At 36.5% G+C, this 15,621-nt stretch overlaps 1 protein-coding gene across 1 annotated transcript; it reads left to right on the forward strand.

Annotated features, from left to right (window-relative positions):
- The first annotated feature begins 2,710 nt into the window (after positions 1–2,710).
- Positions 2,711–4,159, forward strand: LOC143535159 (uncharacterized). Its single transcript, XM_077029495.1, has one exon. It carries the CDS (start codon positions 2,711–2,713, stop codon positions 4,157–4,159), a length of 1,449 nt encoding a protein of 482 aa, XP_076885610.1.
- Positions 4,160–15,621: the final 11,462 nt, after the last annotated feature.

The raw sequence follows: 15,621 nt of genomic DNA on the forward strand, positions 1-15,621 counted from the left end.
ACTCCTTCCAGTTAGCCGTTAACTCCCACGTTTCCTTTTTAATCTCACACTAATAACTGCAAGTCCGAGTCTCTAGGAGATCATGGCAACGTCCTTTGACCTGTTTAAACAAGGAAAATAGCGAACAAATTGTTAATTATACAATATATTTAGGATACCTGTTACCTCGGAGGATACCATATCTTGAAGTTATCCTGAACATACTGCTGGCTGAGGATACCGAAAATCCGAGCCCTAAAATAATACAAGATAGAATATAAAAGGCAACTCAGACCGATTATACATGTGTCTGGATCCAAACATAACTAAACAAGCAACATGCTAATATCAATCATAACCAATTCTCTATTTTGGAAACAGCTCCCGAAGAACTCTTGAATTGTGTGAGTATGGCAATGGTACAAAATCCCGAAATAGCAAACATTTCTGCTAAGCTTGTACAGAAAACAATATTTGTATTGTAACTAGAGTTTATATGATTTTAGAGTTATACGTTTCACCAACATTTAGCTTATTTATTTTCCCCCACATTGCAGGTAATTAAGTTCAGTAAGCAATAGCAAGGATTATAGTCATCATGGAGATAGAAGTTCGCGTTATAAGAAGATGGCTCAGTTTTTTATAATGAAATCCATGTAATGTAATATACAATATTTAGTAAACGAATACTCGGGTATTAAAATTCACGAGTAAATTTTCAATGTAAATTAATATTTTATAAACATAAAAAGTCTACCGCTAAAATTAACCCATAACTTTGATATATTTACAAAACATGTACCAACTAATGGTCACACTTCTAGTCCCTAAATTGGGTGTGATAGGGTCCAACACCAAACCAGATTGAAAGCTCCTAGAATTTTAAAGAATACTTAATATAATAATTAGTTAATTATTATAAGATAAGTTAGTCTGTTTTATTTAATCCTATTTGTTTTGGATTCAAATTGTGTATTTGAGTTAGTATAGTATATACCCTAGGTTCAATGTATTAGTTTTATTAAGTTTTTCTCGTTGTCGTTTTCTTAATAAAAGAGTCGTAAAGAGTTCTACAAATATCATATTCGCATTCTTGATTCATTTTCTCAAAGTTTAACAAGTGGTATCAGAGCCTAGGGCTTGGCTTATACTGGGAAGCGGTTTGAAGATTGGAGGCGGCCTCCACCGGCTGGTGTGTCCGTTGGTGGAGGGCAGGCGTGAAGAAAGGCTTGGGTCGCAACCAGAAGAATAACAACAACTATGGACGGAGACGGTGAGTTGTTTCGGGTCAGCCATTGTCGTGCAGGAGTGCCGTTTGGGACGACAGGGTGACCAGTATTGAACATCTAGTTCCATGGCTGTTAGAAGGAAATATAGTTGGCTAACGGCACACGTAAAAAAAAGTTTGTCATGAAGCAATTATTGTGTGTTCAAATTCATTGGAGCCATATTTCTTTTATTCCTTCTGTTCGTCAAGAAGAAGCCAATATGATCAAAAAGAAAACAGGAGCCAAGTAGCAAGTAGGCAACCGAGCACCTCAAAAGTTCCCATGGCTGTAAATTGAATGAAAGAAAAATAGAAGCATGCTACCATGCACCTCTAATTAAATTCACAAATAAAGATCAGAAACATATTGATTCTAAATTCAGACAAGTTTTATTTGATTTTCTTTCTGTTTGATTGAAAAAAAAAATAGAATAATTGCAACTGTGTTCTCTTTTCTAGCTTGATTTCTCCAATCGGAACCAAGCACGGTGAGTTTCCGATCATTGGTCCAATTGCGGTAAGTTTCCGATCGAACAAGGTGTGTCCCATTCTGATCGAGGTACGATCAAACGAAGGTGTGTTCGGGTTTCGATCTCCGGTACGTTTCCAATCGAAGGGGTGTCTAGGTTCCGATCACGGTAAGTTTTCAATAGAAGGTGTTTCCAAGTTTCGATCGTGCTAAGTTTCTGACCGAACAAAGGTTTGTCCCGGTTCTGATAAAGGTGGGTAAGTTTTCGATCGAAGGTGTGTCCGGTGTTCTGATCATGAATGAGTTGCGACCTGTTTGTCAGACTAGTGATTGAACTGGTAGAAGTTGAAGGAGGCTGACTGACTGTTTAGTTCGTTTAAAACAGAGAACCTGGTAGAAATTTGTAAGTGTCTATGCTCAATTGCGGTATGTTAGAAAATGAAGAAATATTTTATGGAGATATTTAAGGATCAGAAAATATTCATCATATCCCTTGTAAACATAAGGTGATTGGCTCACCAAAATTAGAGCCAATTTTTACGTATGCCCGATTGTGTTTCCTATTTTGTGACCATATGAAATTGTATTTATTCCTCCAATGTAATTGTAATGTATAAGAAAATATAGAACAATTCTCTCCCAATTTCATATTCTCTGACTATCAATTCTCAATATGGTATCAGAGCATGGTTCCTGTTTCTAGGACCGAATTGCTCATCATATACCAAAGCCTTCAACCAATTTTCCAAGCCTAATCGCCATGTCCCGAAGACGGCAATTCAGGTTCAGAATTAGCCATCCAACTTGCAAAGCTGTTCAAGGATGGATTCAATCCTCAAAACTTCCAAACCCAAAATCCAAAATTATCCGACAACCTGCAGATCAATCTCAAACTCAATAATCAGAATTATGCCTTGTGGACCCGAATGATTCGGGTGGCTATAGGTGGAAAATCAAAGGCATTACTGAAGCATTTAACCACCGATCCCCCAAATATGACTGATGCAACGTATGAGCAATGGGAACAAGACGACCTAGTCGTTTTCTCATGGCTGATTCAAAACATTGAGCCGGTACTTGCAAGTAACTTAACTGAGTTTCCCATTGCGAAAACACTTTGGGAAGCCCTGGTGGTCACTTATAGTAGCGGAAAGGATAAATTACAAACTTTTAATCTCCATGTGAGGGCTAATGAGATTAAACAGAATGATGCCTCCCTTGAAAACCTGTGGATTACTCTACAAGGGATATGGGGAGAAATTGAAAGAATTGATCCAAACCCGATGAAGTGCCCGGAAGACATCCAAATCTATACCAAAATCAGGTCTGAACAAAAGCTATTTCAATTTCTCAGTTCTTTGGATCGGAAGTATGAACCTGTAAAAAGGGAAATACTTCGATCAGAACCCCTCCCCTCTGCAGAGGAAGCATATGCAATAATCCGGAAGGAAGAAAATCACCAGAAAATTCTAGGAATAAACCCAAAAGATGAACAATCAGGGGTGGCGGCTGGGCTCATAGCAACCGACCCAGAAAACCCTAACGGAACCGGCCTTGCAGCAAAGGGTGTTCGCCGGCCACAGCCACCTAAACCAGATAAAACTCACCTGAAGTGCACCCATTGTGGTATGACCAGGCACACTAAGGAAGAATGCTTCAAGATCATTGGGTACCCCGAGTGGTGGACTAATGGCCACAAAAAGGGTAATAACAAAGATGGGGGAAAAACGGGAGCCACCGTGGACAACAAGACAGCCGTCAACGACGGCGGCTTCACCGGAAAAAAAAGGGGCAGTGGAGGAGGATTCGGGGGTCTTGCAGCGGTAGTGGAAGAAGAAGATAGCGACACAGGTAAAGGGTTTGAGATTGATAACTCAAACCCTTTTATTAGAACCCCTTGTATTTCAAATAATTATCATTCAAGTCCCTCGTCTATCTTCAAAGTTGAATATTTTTCCATTGAATTTCGAAAGTTACTTGAAAACTCCACTCTAAATCATGAACTATCACCAAAAACCTTTCAAAAATCTATTTTGCAACAGAATAATGATTTGAAAACAATGGGAAAAGTGAATGTTGCAAAAGTTTGTGACGGTCTCAATAATTCTTGGATACTTGACTGCGGCGCCACAGATACAATGACATTTGACATTTCAGATATAAAAGCTAAGTCGAAACCAACAAAAAACCATATCCAGACTGCAAGTGGAGAAATGATTACCGTTAAAGGGGGAGGAACGGTTGAAGTGTCACCAACCTTGAAATTGTCAAACTGTCTTTATATTCCCACACTGTCACATAAACTTTTATCCATTAGCCATGTCACGAAAGAATTAAACTGTTCAGTTCTAATGCACCCTACCTTCTGCATCTTACAAAAAACCATATCCAGAATGCACCCTATAAGCCTAATAATACTCGTGTTGATGTTCCTTTTTCGCTAATCCATTCTGATGTTTGGGGACCAGCAAAGGTTGTGGGGGGGGCAGAACTTTCGGTATTTTGTTATATTTGTTGATGACTGCACTCGTATGACCTGGATGTATTTTTTAAAGCACAAATCTGAGGTCTTTGAAAAATTCATCGAGTTTCATCAAATGGTCGAAACCCAATTCCATTGCCCTATACAGATTTTCAGATCAGATAATGGAGGAGAATTTGTTAATAACTCCATGAAACAATTTTGTCAATCAAAGGGAATAATTCATCAGACTTCTTGTCCCTACACGCCTGAACAAAATGGTGTGTCTGAACGAAAAAACCGAATTTTATTAGAAATAACACGTGCCTTACTTATTGAATCTCATGTTCCCACATCTTTTTGGCCCGAAGCCCTAGCTACGGCTACTTATCTCATAAATCGTCTCCCAACCAAAGCTCTTAAACTCAAAACCCCAATTGAAACTCTAACCGAGTTTACCAAACCCCCTTCACCACTTACTCTTGAACCTAAGGTGTTTGGTTGCTCTGTATTTGTCCATCTTCCAAAAAATAATCGGAACAAACTTGAGCCATGTGCAGAAAAGTGTGTATTTGTAGGGTATGGAGTTAATCAAAAAGGGTATCGTTGTTACAATCCGAAAAAACAGCACATGTATACTACAATGGACTGTGACTTCCTTGAAACAGAATTTTTCTACAACTCCCAACATAGTGGCCAGGGGGAGGAAGTCTATGTTGACCCATTAAGTTGGTTGGTTTGGATGCCCTCGTCGGAAGAAACTACTCACAGTATTCAAAATACGTCACTAAATTCCACACAGCCCGCTGCCAGTGTCACTGAACATGGTCCCCCCAACTTGATACCCGAGGTAAGTGAGTCTTCTATACCTGAATCTCCTATACTTGAACAAAATGATGATCCTTCATGTGCTACTAATCATGATGTTCAGCAAACAATAATAGAACAGGGGGAACAAACAACTAATGGTGAAGATCAATCAGTCCAAGAACCAACCGGTCAGTATGTGTTACCCCCGAGGGTAAATAGAGGAGTTCCTCCAAAACGGTACTCTCCAGAAAAAGTATCTCGAAGCTCCAGATACCCTGTAGCAAACATTGCCAAAGGAAACTTGTCCAAAGAAGCCAAAGCATTTAATTCCTCATTATATTCAGAAGAAATTCCAACAACTGTTGAGGAAGCCTTAGCTTCAGAAGTATGGAAGGATGCAATGGAGACAGAGATGAAAGCCCTACATAAAAATGACACTTGGGAGAAAAGCAAGCTTCCAACAGGAAAGAAACCAGTAGGATGTCGTTGGGTATTTTCTATTAAACATAAACCCGATGGTACCATTGAGAGGTATAAAGCTCGACTGGTTGCCAAAGGGTATACACAGACTTACGGGATTGACTACTCAGAAACATTCTCACCAGTGGCAAAACTCGACACAGTTAGGGTTCTTCTCTCTGTTGCCGCCAACAAAGGCTGGCCTCTTCACCAATTTGATGTAAAGAATGCCTTCTTACATGGGGAGTTAAAGGAAGAAGTCTATATGGAAGCTCCACCAGGCTTCATGACAGAGTTTGGAACAGAAGAAGTATGCCGATTAAAACGGTCTATCTATGGGCTAAAACAATCCCCACGGGCTTGGTTTGGGAGATTCACCATTGCTATGAAGAAATATGGCTTTAAACAAAGCAACTCGGATCACACTTTGTTCCTTAAAAAAAGGGGAACCCGTGTGACTTGTTTAATTATTTATGTTGATGATATGATAATTACAGGTGATGATCATGAGGAAATGTCTAGACTAAAGAAAAACCTGTTCACAGAATTTGAAATGAAAGACTTAGGAAGGCTCAAGTATTTTCTTGGAATTGAAGTTCTAAGGTCCAAGCAAGGAATATTTATTTGTCAGAAAAAATATATCCTTGATTTGTTGGCTGAAGCTGGGATGATTGATTGTAAATCGGCTGACACTCCAATGATTGTAAATCATCAGTTACACATGGAGGAAGGAGCAAAATTGGCCGATAGAGAAAGATATCAACGAATGGTGGGTAAACTGATATATCTTTCTCATACTTGACCAGATATAGCCTATGCAGTGGGTGTAGTTAGTCAGTGTATGCATCAGCCCCAAGTGAGTCACATAGAGGCCGTATGGAGGATTATAAGGTATCTAAAAGGTACAGCCGAACATGGTATTCTCTTTAGAACAAATGGGCATTTAGAGATTCAAGGATATACGGATGCAGACTGGGCAGGAAATAAAGATAACAGGAGATCAACATCAGGATACTTCACTTTAGTAGGTGGAAATCTAGTCACTTGGAGAAGCAAAAAACAGAAGGTGGTTGCCATTTCAAGTGCTGAAGCTGAGTTTCGTGGAATCGCACGAGGTGTGGCAGAAGTTTTATGGTTACAAAAACTTCTAATGGAGATAGGCTTTCCTCCAAATAGAACCATTGAAATTATGTGTGATAATAAGGCTGCCATCCAAATTTCAGAAAATCCAGTTCAACATGATCGAACCAAACATGTCGAAGTGGATAGACATTTCATTAAAGAAAAAATCGAGACAGGCATAATCAAGCTTCCATTTGTCCCATCAGAAAATCAACTAGCAGACATCCTAACAAAGGCCGTCAACGGGAGAGCTTTCAATGATTGTTTAAACAAGTTGAGCTTTGGAAATCCCACCACTCAACTTGAGGGAGAGTGTTAGAAAATGAAGAAATATTTTATGGAGATATTTAAGGATCAGAAAATATTCATCATATCCCTTGTAAACATAAGGTGATTGGCTCACCAAAATTAGAGCCAATTTTTACGTATGCCCGATTGTGTTTCCTATTTTGTGACCATATGAAATTGTATTTATTCCTCCCAATGTAATTGTAATGTATAAGAAAATATAGAACAATTCTCTCCCAATTTCATATTCTCTGACTATCAATTCTCAATATGGTAAGGGTATGATCTAAGGGTATGCTGAATTCAATAGTAGGAGAAAAGCAGCCTTGATCATTGACGTGACCAAGAACAGAAGAACACGCAACAGATAAACATATTTGTGCTTGTTTTATGATCGTAAATTAGGAACTTGGCAACGACAAAGAAACGGAGAAGTTGGGTTGCCATGCATTACGAAGACTTTGATAGTTTCATGAATGACAATTAGTTTGGATGGTCTTATTCACAAGGATTCAGTGGCTAACAAGTGACGGTGAAGGAGTTACAAGGTGGTTTGGTCCGTCGATAAACTTGAGTGCAATGAAGTTGTGTGTCAACTTAGTTTTTGTGTTCATCGAGTTGCTAAAGGTTTCACTGATGATGTGCCATCACTGTGTGTTGGGAAGGTTAAATCTCTGTGTCGGGCAGTGTTGATGTGCCTTGACCACGTGTTGGCAGGTTAGATCTCCGTGTGTCAGGATGATAATTCTTCGTATGTCGAAGTCGTTTAGTGGGATGGATCAATGACCCAACTGTCCCAAGTTGTAGCGTTATCGGGTTATCTTAGCGTAGATGTCCGGGGTTCGGTTTCAGGACTAAATAATGGCATACGAAGATCCAGCAATTCGAGTGTTTGGAAGCTGCATGGAAGGTATTACGGAGCTGATATCGGTGGTCAAGCGGTACCAAATTGTAGCGGTTTTGGGCTGCAAATTAGGACCACAAATAAGAGAACACGTTCCATAAGATTGGGTTAATATCGGGGCTTAATCGACGTGTACGAACTGTGTGTTTGTAGGAGACCACCGAAGATGATCAAGGCATGCGATAAGGTTGTTTAGAGGTGAGCTGAATTTGTCCAAGATCATAGACCCTTCATGAATTAAGGAGTAACCGATCGAGACACCACTTCGTGTGAAGGTGTGTGACGAGTCCAAGAATCAAGTCCAAAAGAGATATGAGTGGTGTGGGCCCTGAAAGACCCTAGAGGAATAAACACGAATCTAGGGGAGTGTTGGAATTCAACACTTGAGCAGAAGCCAGAAGACACGAGTTGTTGCATTAAGTCGCGGGTTGTTTCGAGTCAAGGTTCTTCATGTGTGTCATTGTTAGAAGAAGTTTGGTGTTGAGAGGGAGTGTTAAATATGTCCAACACCAAACCAGATTGAAGGGTATTAAAATCTTGATGAATATTTAATATAATAATTAGTTTATTATTATAAGATAAGTTAGTCTTGTTTTATTTAATCCTACTTGTTTTGGATTCAAATTGTATATTTGAGTTAGTATAGGATTAGAACCGTGGGTTTATATACCCTAGATTCAATGTATTAGTTTTGTTAAGTTTTTTTTGTTTGTTGTTTTCTTAATAAAAGAGTCATAGAGAGTTTTACATATTTCTTATTTGTCTTCTTAATTCACTTGCTCAAGGTTTATTTAGCATGTGGTAAATTCATGTCATAGGATCCCATACTTACACATTTGATTACTCATGATGTAAAGGCTAGATAATGTGATAGAATACCAACTACCACTGATGTAAAGGCTACAACTGACGGTAAAGGAGAAAAAGAGGAATGGTGTTGATTATTTTGTTTGACATTTGTACCACTATATAAAGATTATCTTTTGATGTCATTATTGTGTCTTACAAATAGCGTGGTTTCATTTTGACTCTGCACATGTGCATACGAGCGGGGTATATATATATATAGATGAATAATAGAATCACATTTATTTATGATCATCGTAGGTTATATTATATGCATCAAACGAAGCTTACATTACTACAAGTTCATCAAGTTCATATTTAAAAGCTTATCATCAGATGATATATGCTATAATAACCTATGTTATCTGTATTCACAATAATTCTACTATTAATTTTAAGTTTATACATATTCTTAATTATGTTGCTTAGTGTGGTGGTGACCTTTGGGTTCACATATCATTAGCTATGTCACTACATTTTGTGTCTTGTGCACATTTGATCCAACCGATCGAAACTAGTACACACACATATATATATATGGGGAAGGTTAACGTATAAATGAAATTAACGTGTTAATTGTGAGAATGAAGTAGAGTAATTATATATAAAAGTAGGGTAATTATGTAATTACATCATAGACTAATTATGTAATTATTATGCGATGTAATTACATAATTACTCTATTTGTATATATAATTACTCTACTTGATTCTCACAATTAGCACGTTAATTTCATTTGTATTTGATCCTAACCCTATATATATAATCATTGTTACTTTATGTTCTTTTCCCGTTCTAAGCATCCAATTCTCTACTGCTTTAACAACAGGGGGTATTAGAACCTATAGTTGTCACACCCCAACCTAAGGCGGAAATGGCGAGGCGTGATCCGATTGCTCACAGCTCGAAGATACTATCATAGTATAAAAGCGACAATATCTAATTAATTATTTTATTCAAATAATACACACATTATCCAATTATAACAAACAATTTACATATATGAATATAAGTTCAAATAACGATTTACTTGATTATATCCTAAAGTCTTGTCTACGTGTCCAACTTCAATCTTCAATACAAGAAACCTGTACATAAGTAGAAAATGGAGTTTTGTCAACATAAAGTTGAGTGAGAATATCACTAGTTTTGACACAACAATATAAATAAGCATAACGTGATAAGTGTCGTAAATATAATCAAACCATAAACAAGTATGTAAACCGTTGCCAAGCGAATCGGGCGTTGGTCAATAGCAGGAGCACCCACTATACGCATGAATGAATAGTAATCCCAATATACGAATGAATGTATGGTAACACAAGTAAGCAAGTAGCACTTATGTTTGATAAGTCACTCACAATTACACGTATGCATTTGTTTGAATATATATATATATATATATATATACATATATATATAGTATGAAATACGGATAGGTACGCATATATCCCCAAGATGTTTAGAAAAGTTGGTAAAATAGGGGAATGATAAACTCACGTTAGATTAATGACAAACGAATATAAACACGATTAAGCGAGTTAATGAATAAGCGAGTTATACACTACATGTCAAACAATATAAACAATTCAGAATATGAGATTTTAGGATATGATAATAAATAAAAACAAACTCATTGCCGCTGGAATCAATCCAAACGGACGTTTAGAACTCAAGTTATGTTTGTTTTAATATTTAAGCGAGCTGGTACTTACCAGAATCCGAACAGCAAGTCGGAAATCGATGGTCAGTAGCCTTAAAATTACGTTACGAGAATAAAAGTCTTCTGCATTGAACGTTGAATCCGACCAATAGTATGAGAAAACGTTAAGTCAAACTTGTTGACTATTTTGCCCTTTAACGAGTTTTAAACGATTTGACCAGTCAACACCCTTCAACCACTGAAATTGATTGAAGTTTATTGACTAGGGAATATGTATGAACGATTCCTATGTTTACAACTTACCCGGAAAGTGAAAGGATAAAGAGAAACGAAGAGTCAAAGGTCCTAAAGCAAGCAAAGTCAACCGTCTTAACTTGTATCTTCAACAATAACGCAAAAACCAAAGAAGATGGAGTATGGCAGCGGTAGGTGACGGCTGGGATTTGTGTATTAGGGTTTAGGGATTATTTTTGGCAGAGAAATAATGATATGTTTATATAGGATTCACTAAATTGAACTAAATATGGTAACTTACTCGTTTAAGAACCGAATGGGCCTTTAATGATCAAATCAATAGAATAACCAGAGGATTTCATTCTTGGACAAGGGATAATGTATATGGACATGTATCTAGGCTTTGAGGGACTTCTTGGGGCTTAAAACACTTGATTTTGTCCAAAAATAAGCGATTTCTGGCCAAAAACAAACTAGGAAACGATTTTAAACAAAACAATCTGAACAGCTTGCCCATAGCGTCGCGCGGTGGGGGAGGGCCATCCCACCACGTGGTGCTCCGGCCAAAATGGAAGAAATTTGGTTTTTGACGCTTTTAGTCCTTGTAGTTTGAGAATTGGATAATTAATGAATCTTTTATGTATAAATTAAGAATTGGACATCTTTTAAAGTATGAAGGGCCTAAAGTGAATATTAGAAACTTAAAGTCTTATAAATATTTGATTTCCAATAACAATAAAGATCTAAAAATGTTTCCGGGTCAAGTTATACGCAAACGAATACGGGTTTGAAAAATCAGGAATATTATAATAGTAATTAGGGATTTAATATCTAGCCTGGGCCCTGCTTCTCTCTATAATGTAGCTCCTAATTGAATTGGGTACAAATAGTTTTTATCTTACGGTTTTCACTATTAGTCACGCAAACCTATATAACTTATCCATTATCCATGCATGGTTTTAAATAGAACTTTATCTATTAATAAGATCGTTGACCGTGCTCTATTTCTGATAGAGGATGATCAAAAATTGATATAAATCTCGACTAATCAATGTCTTACCATGTGTAAATTCCACACTCGGTCGCGATAAAAGATGGAAGTCCATCTATTTACTTATCTCCTAATGGGATTACTACTCCTTGCAAGTTTATCGTGTCCAGTTGCCCCGTATTGTAGATTTAATGATGTTGAGTTTTAACTGGGGTTGGTGCTCCGATTATCATAGATTTATTTTAAATATGGAATTACGAGTATACGTTAATTACACGCAAATCATCCACTCCTTTACATGAATTAAATTTATTATAAGAGCATTCTCATCCCATCCATATCTTTAAACCAAAAATTACACTAAAATTCACTACATTTTCTCTCTCCATTTCAATTAAATAATACTTTTTATACCTTTTATCATTACCTTTTCTCTTTCCGTCACTCACAACCACTTTCAAAATATATTAAAAAATTATAAGGAATGAACAGTAACTTTTCAAATATACAGAAGTCACTACTTTTTCTAAAATATAAAAACTCTTCACTCACAACACAAAGAATCACTCTCTAAATTATAAAAACACCCCTCATATAAAATAAGGGGTTGGATGAGAATGCTCTAGCAATTGAGTTAACAACTAATTGGTAGGATATTAATATTAATTATTTTTATATTTATATTTAAAATTTAAAATCTCATATATACTATATATCTTACAATCTCTTACTTGTGGCTTAGTGGTAAGAGGCTTGGGTTCTTCAGTAGAGACTCAAGTTCGAATCTCACATGTGTCACTTTTGAGTGGATATTGGCAACGAAGGATTTGAGATAGGACTTGTGCAAATGTTGTCAATTTGAACACTAAGCTCACCCGGATTTTCGTCACATCGTGTGTTACGCTAGAGAGTTCTGCTCTTGTGGTGGCACAACGATTGTCAAATGATAGTTGGCGGTATGGTTTCCCAGGAGAACGCCCAAGCCAAACTCTGAAGCCGGCGTAGGCCTGATTAAGACAACGTATCTGACCTGAGTGGGGCATCGAGGTTCTCCAAATTTAAAGAATGCGATAGCCTAAATACATAAAAATTTACAAAAAGATTTTCGTTATAAAAAAAAACCTATATATCTTATAATGAGCATTTAATATGTAGGATTGGTTTAAAATTAATTAATGGGCATTTAATTTTACAATGTGCATTTAGTATTTAGAATATTAATATTAATTAATTTTATATTTAAAAAAATAAAAACTCGTATATCTTATAATGGGCATTTAATTTGTAAGATCAGGGTTTACCCCAACTTATACTCTATATGTAGGGATGTTTAATTTGATATGTATAATCATTTTGACGGCCGCTACGTAGTTTCTTCTACTGCTCTAATCCCATTGAAGATGAGATATGTGATACAATCTCCATGTAAGTCTTTGATCATCATTTATTTTATAATTAATATGTCATCTAAATTCAATTTATGTTTTGAGGATTTCATGTATTGAACGCTTGTTGATTGTTCATAGCCGGAGATCTGAATTATAACATGTTGATTGTTCATAGTAGCCGTGATGGTAAGATATAACCATCTCATTTTTTTTACGGTTATTTTATTTATATTATCATAGACTTATGATGATAACCTATTCAATTATGATATTTGTAACAGAAAGGAAGATCCGTGACTAACGGAAGGGATTGAAAAATGTCCCCAAATGTGATTTAGTTTGGGTAAAGGCTCATCGCTATCCTTGGTGGCATGCGATTATATACCATGAAGACCTATCAAGCACATAGATTCAACAAGCAAAGAAAGAAGCAAAGAAAGAAGGTTTTGTGATAAAGGAAGGATTAATGTTGGTGAAAAATAACAAGCGCTTCATAAACACTTCGATAATTTAGAACTTGTATTACAATAGAAAGATTTTGAAGATATATTGAAATCAAGAAAGTTTTAAATAGCAATCCTGCATGTTTTTACCATTTTTTAAATCGGAAATAACCACTCTAGATGTTCAGTAACATGTTTAAGGTCCAAGCATGTTTAAACTTAGATATTTAAAAAACAAAAAATTCAAGATTTCGTGTGTTTACGAGACATACACAATTATAGAGAAAGAAAGAAAATAAACGTGATACTTACGGTCTAGAAATACTCTAGTACAGATTTCTTCTATATTTGATCTTTCATCTTTGTTTCTCCATAGGGGCTCTCATTGTGATACAGACGTGAATTGCAATGGAAAATAAAATTGTGACCAATGACACCCAAAACAAATAACTTACTTTTTTGAAAAAATATTATAGATTTTTACTTATTAGAACTACACATAGATAAAATATTAATCACAGTTAAATCTTAACAAATAAAATCTATTAAACTCATTACCTACTTCAACCTATAACCGGTAACCCACTACCCATTTAAGACAAAACTCATCTTTAACTTTAAGCCCATTCCCACATTTAGCCCATTATCATTACTCTTAGCTAGAGGTGTACAAAACCGGTTTTAAACTCAAACCGAACCGGTTTATAAACCGAACCGGTTTGGACAACGGCTGGTCAAAACCGGTTTGACCAAACCGGTTTAGACACAAGATACACCGCCTTGGTCCCGTCGGTTCGGTTTATAAACCGGTTTTCCTCAAACCGGTTCGGTTTTAAAACCGGTTTGATAAATCTTAAGGGGAAACGGTCCTGAAACTGGCGGTTTGGGTCGGTTTGGGAACCGGTTTGGGTGAAACTGGTTTCAAACCTAAACCAGTTCGGTTCGGTTTGCCTAAAACATGTCCCAAACCGGTTTTTTTTGTACACCTCTATTCTTAGCCTCTCAGATGATGTTTGTTTTCTGGAAAAAAATGGTCACGCGGAAGCTCTTCTGACTACATTGCGTGTGACATTCGTGACAAAACCGGATACACCTTAGTACTTACATACTCGAATAAGCGTTTAACCGCTTATTGCGTAACGAACAAACGAATAACCGAACGGGTCTGGTTATGACCTGGATGTCCCTGGGGGGGCATCTATAAGTGATATATGTCTATTATAGGCCAACATATTGATATTAAGGCCTTAGTATGATAGCAAACTAGTTAAACGAAAACATGTTCGTTTAATTACCCGCTATGAATTTAAACGCAAAAGATAATTCCGAAACAAGCATCGTATGATCCGTTAAGTCGAAAAAGACTTACCAAACACTTGTTGTGGATGTTTTAAGCGATCCGTGAAAATATTTTCGATTTTTACAAACAAATGGTATGTTTTTCTAAATTTACACAAAAATAGCCGAAAAACACTCGTTTTAGCACTGTTTATCAGACCCGATATATTTTTCGCACCAAAAACCGAACCCGAAATAAATTTGAACTCGGAATTTCACGTACGGGCTTGTAAATGGAGAGTTTTGGGCCAAAATAAGCCCAAGGGAGCCCAACTCAATTCCGACCGCAAGTAAAAAAATCCCACCCCCTAAGTCTTATATTATATATATATATATATATATATATATATATATATATATATATATCACAAGTTAAGATATTTATGCCATGGTTTCTTTCAAATTCTAGATATTCCTGCTGGTTATCATAAAACACAACCAAAAACCAAGGTAAACCTACTTATTTTGGCCATTTAATCCTTGTTTAATCATGTTTGATTTCATATAAACATAGTTTGATTACCAAAAATCATTCATAACAATGCAAAAACATTAAAAATGGTCCAAAAACATAATTTTATCATACACATGGTTAGGAATCAGAATCATACTCTTTTTTGGCCATAAAAACGGATTAGAGGAATTAAACGACGCTTTTACGGTTCAAAAGTTCGGTTTAGAACCCTAACCAAAAACCTAACTTTCTTGGATGGTCTCTTGATGATACATGCTTGGTTTGTGATATAGAACCTGTACCTAGTATATAGAAGCATGAGAACCCGGAAATTGGATTAGGAAAGCGAAAACGGGCGAAAACCGCAAAGGTAATGCCGAAATGCTTGATTAGGGCTGTTTAGGATTCGATTGTGATGTGCATATTTTTAGGTCATGAAATTTTTCGGGGACATCAGGGACCATATCATTGAGTCCCTGTTCCAATTTGGTAGTTTTTCGACCAT

This window comes from Bidens hawaiensis, unplaced genomic scaffold (genome assembly GCF_021521415.1).
Source record: "Bidens hawaiensis isolate Kalapana, Puna unplaced genomic scaffold, B.hawaiensis_p1.1 tig00010424_1, whole genome shotgun sequence".
Lineage (NCBI taxonomy): Eukaryota > Viridiplantae > Streptophyta > Magnoliopsida > Asterales > Asteraceae > Bidens > Bidens hawaiensis.

What these genes read in the sequence shown, in the direction of transcription:
- LOC143535159 (XM_077029495.1), top strand. Translation starts at nt 2,711, where the DNA reads ATGACTGATGCAACGTATGAGCAATGGGAACAAGACGACCTAGTCGTT.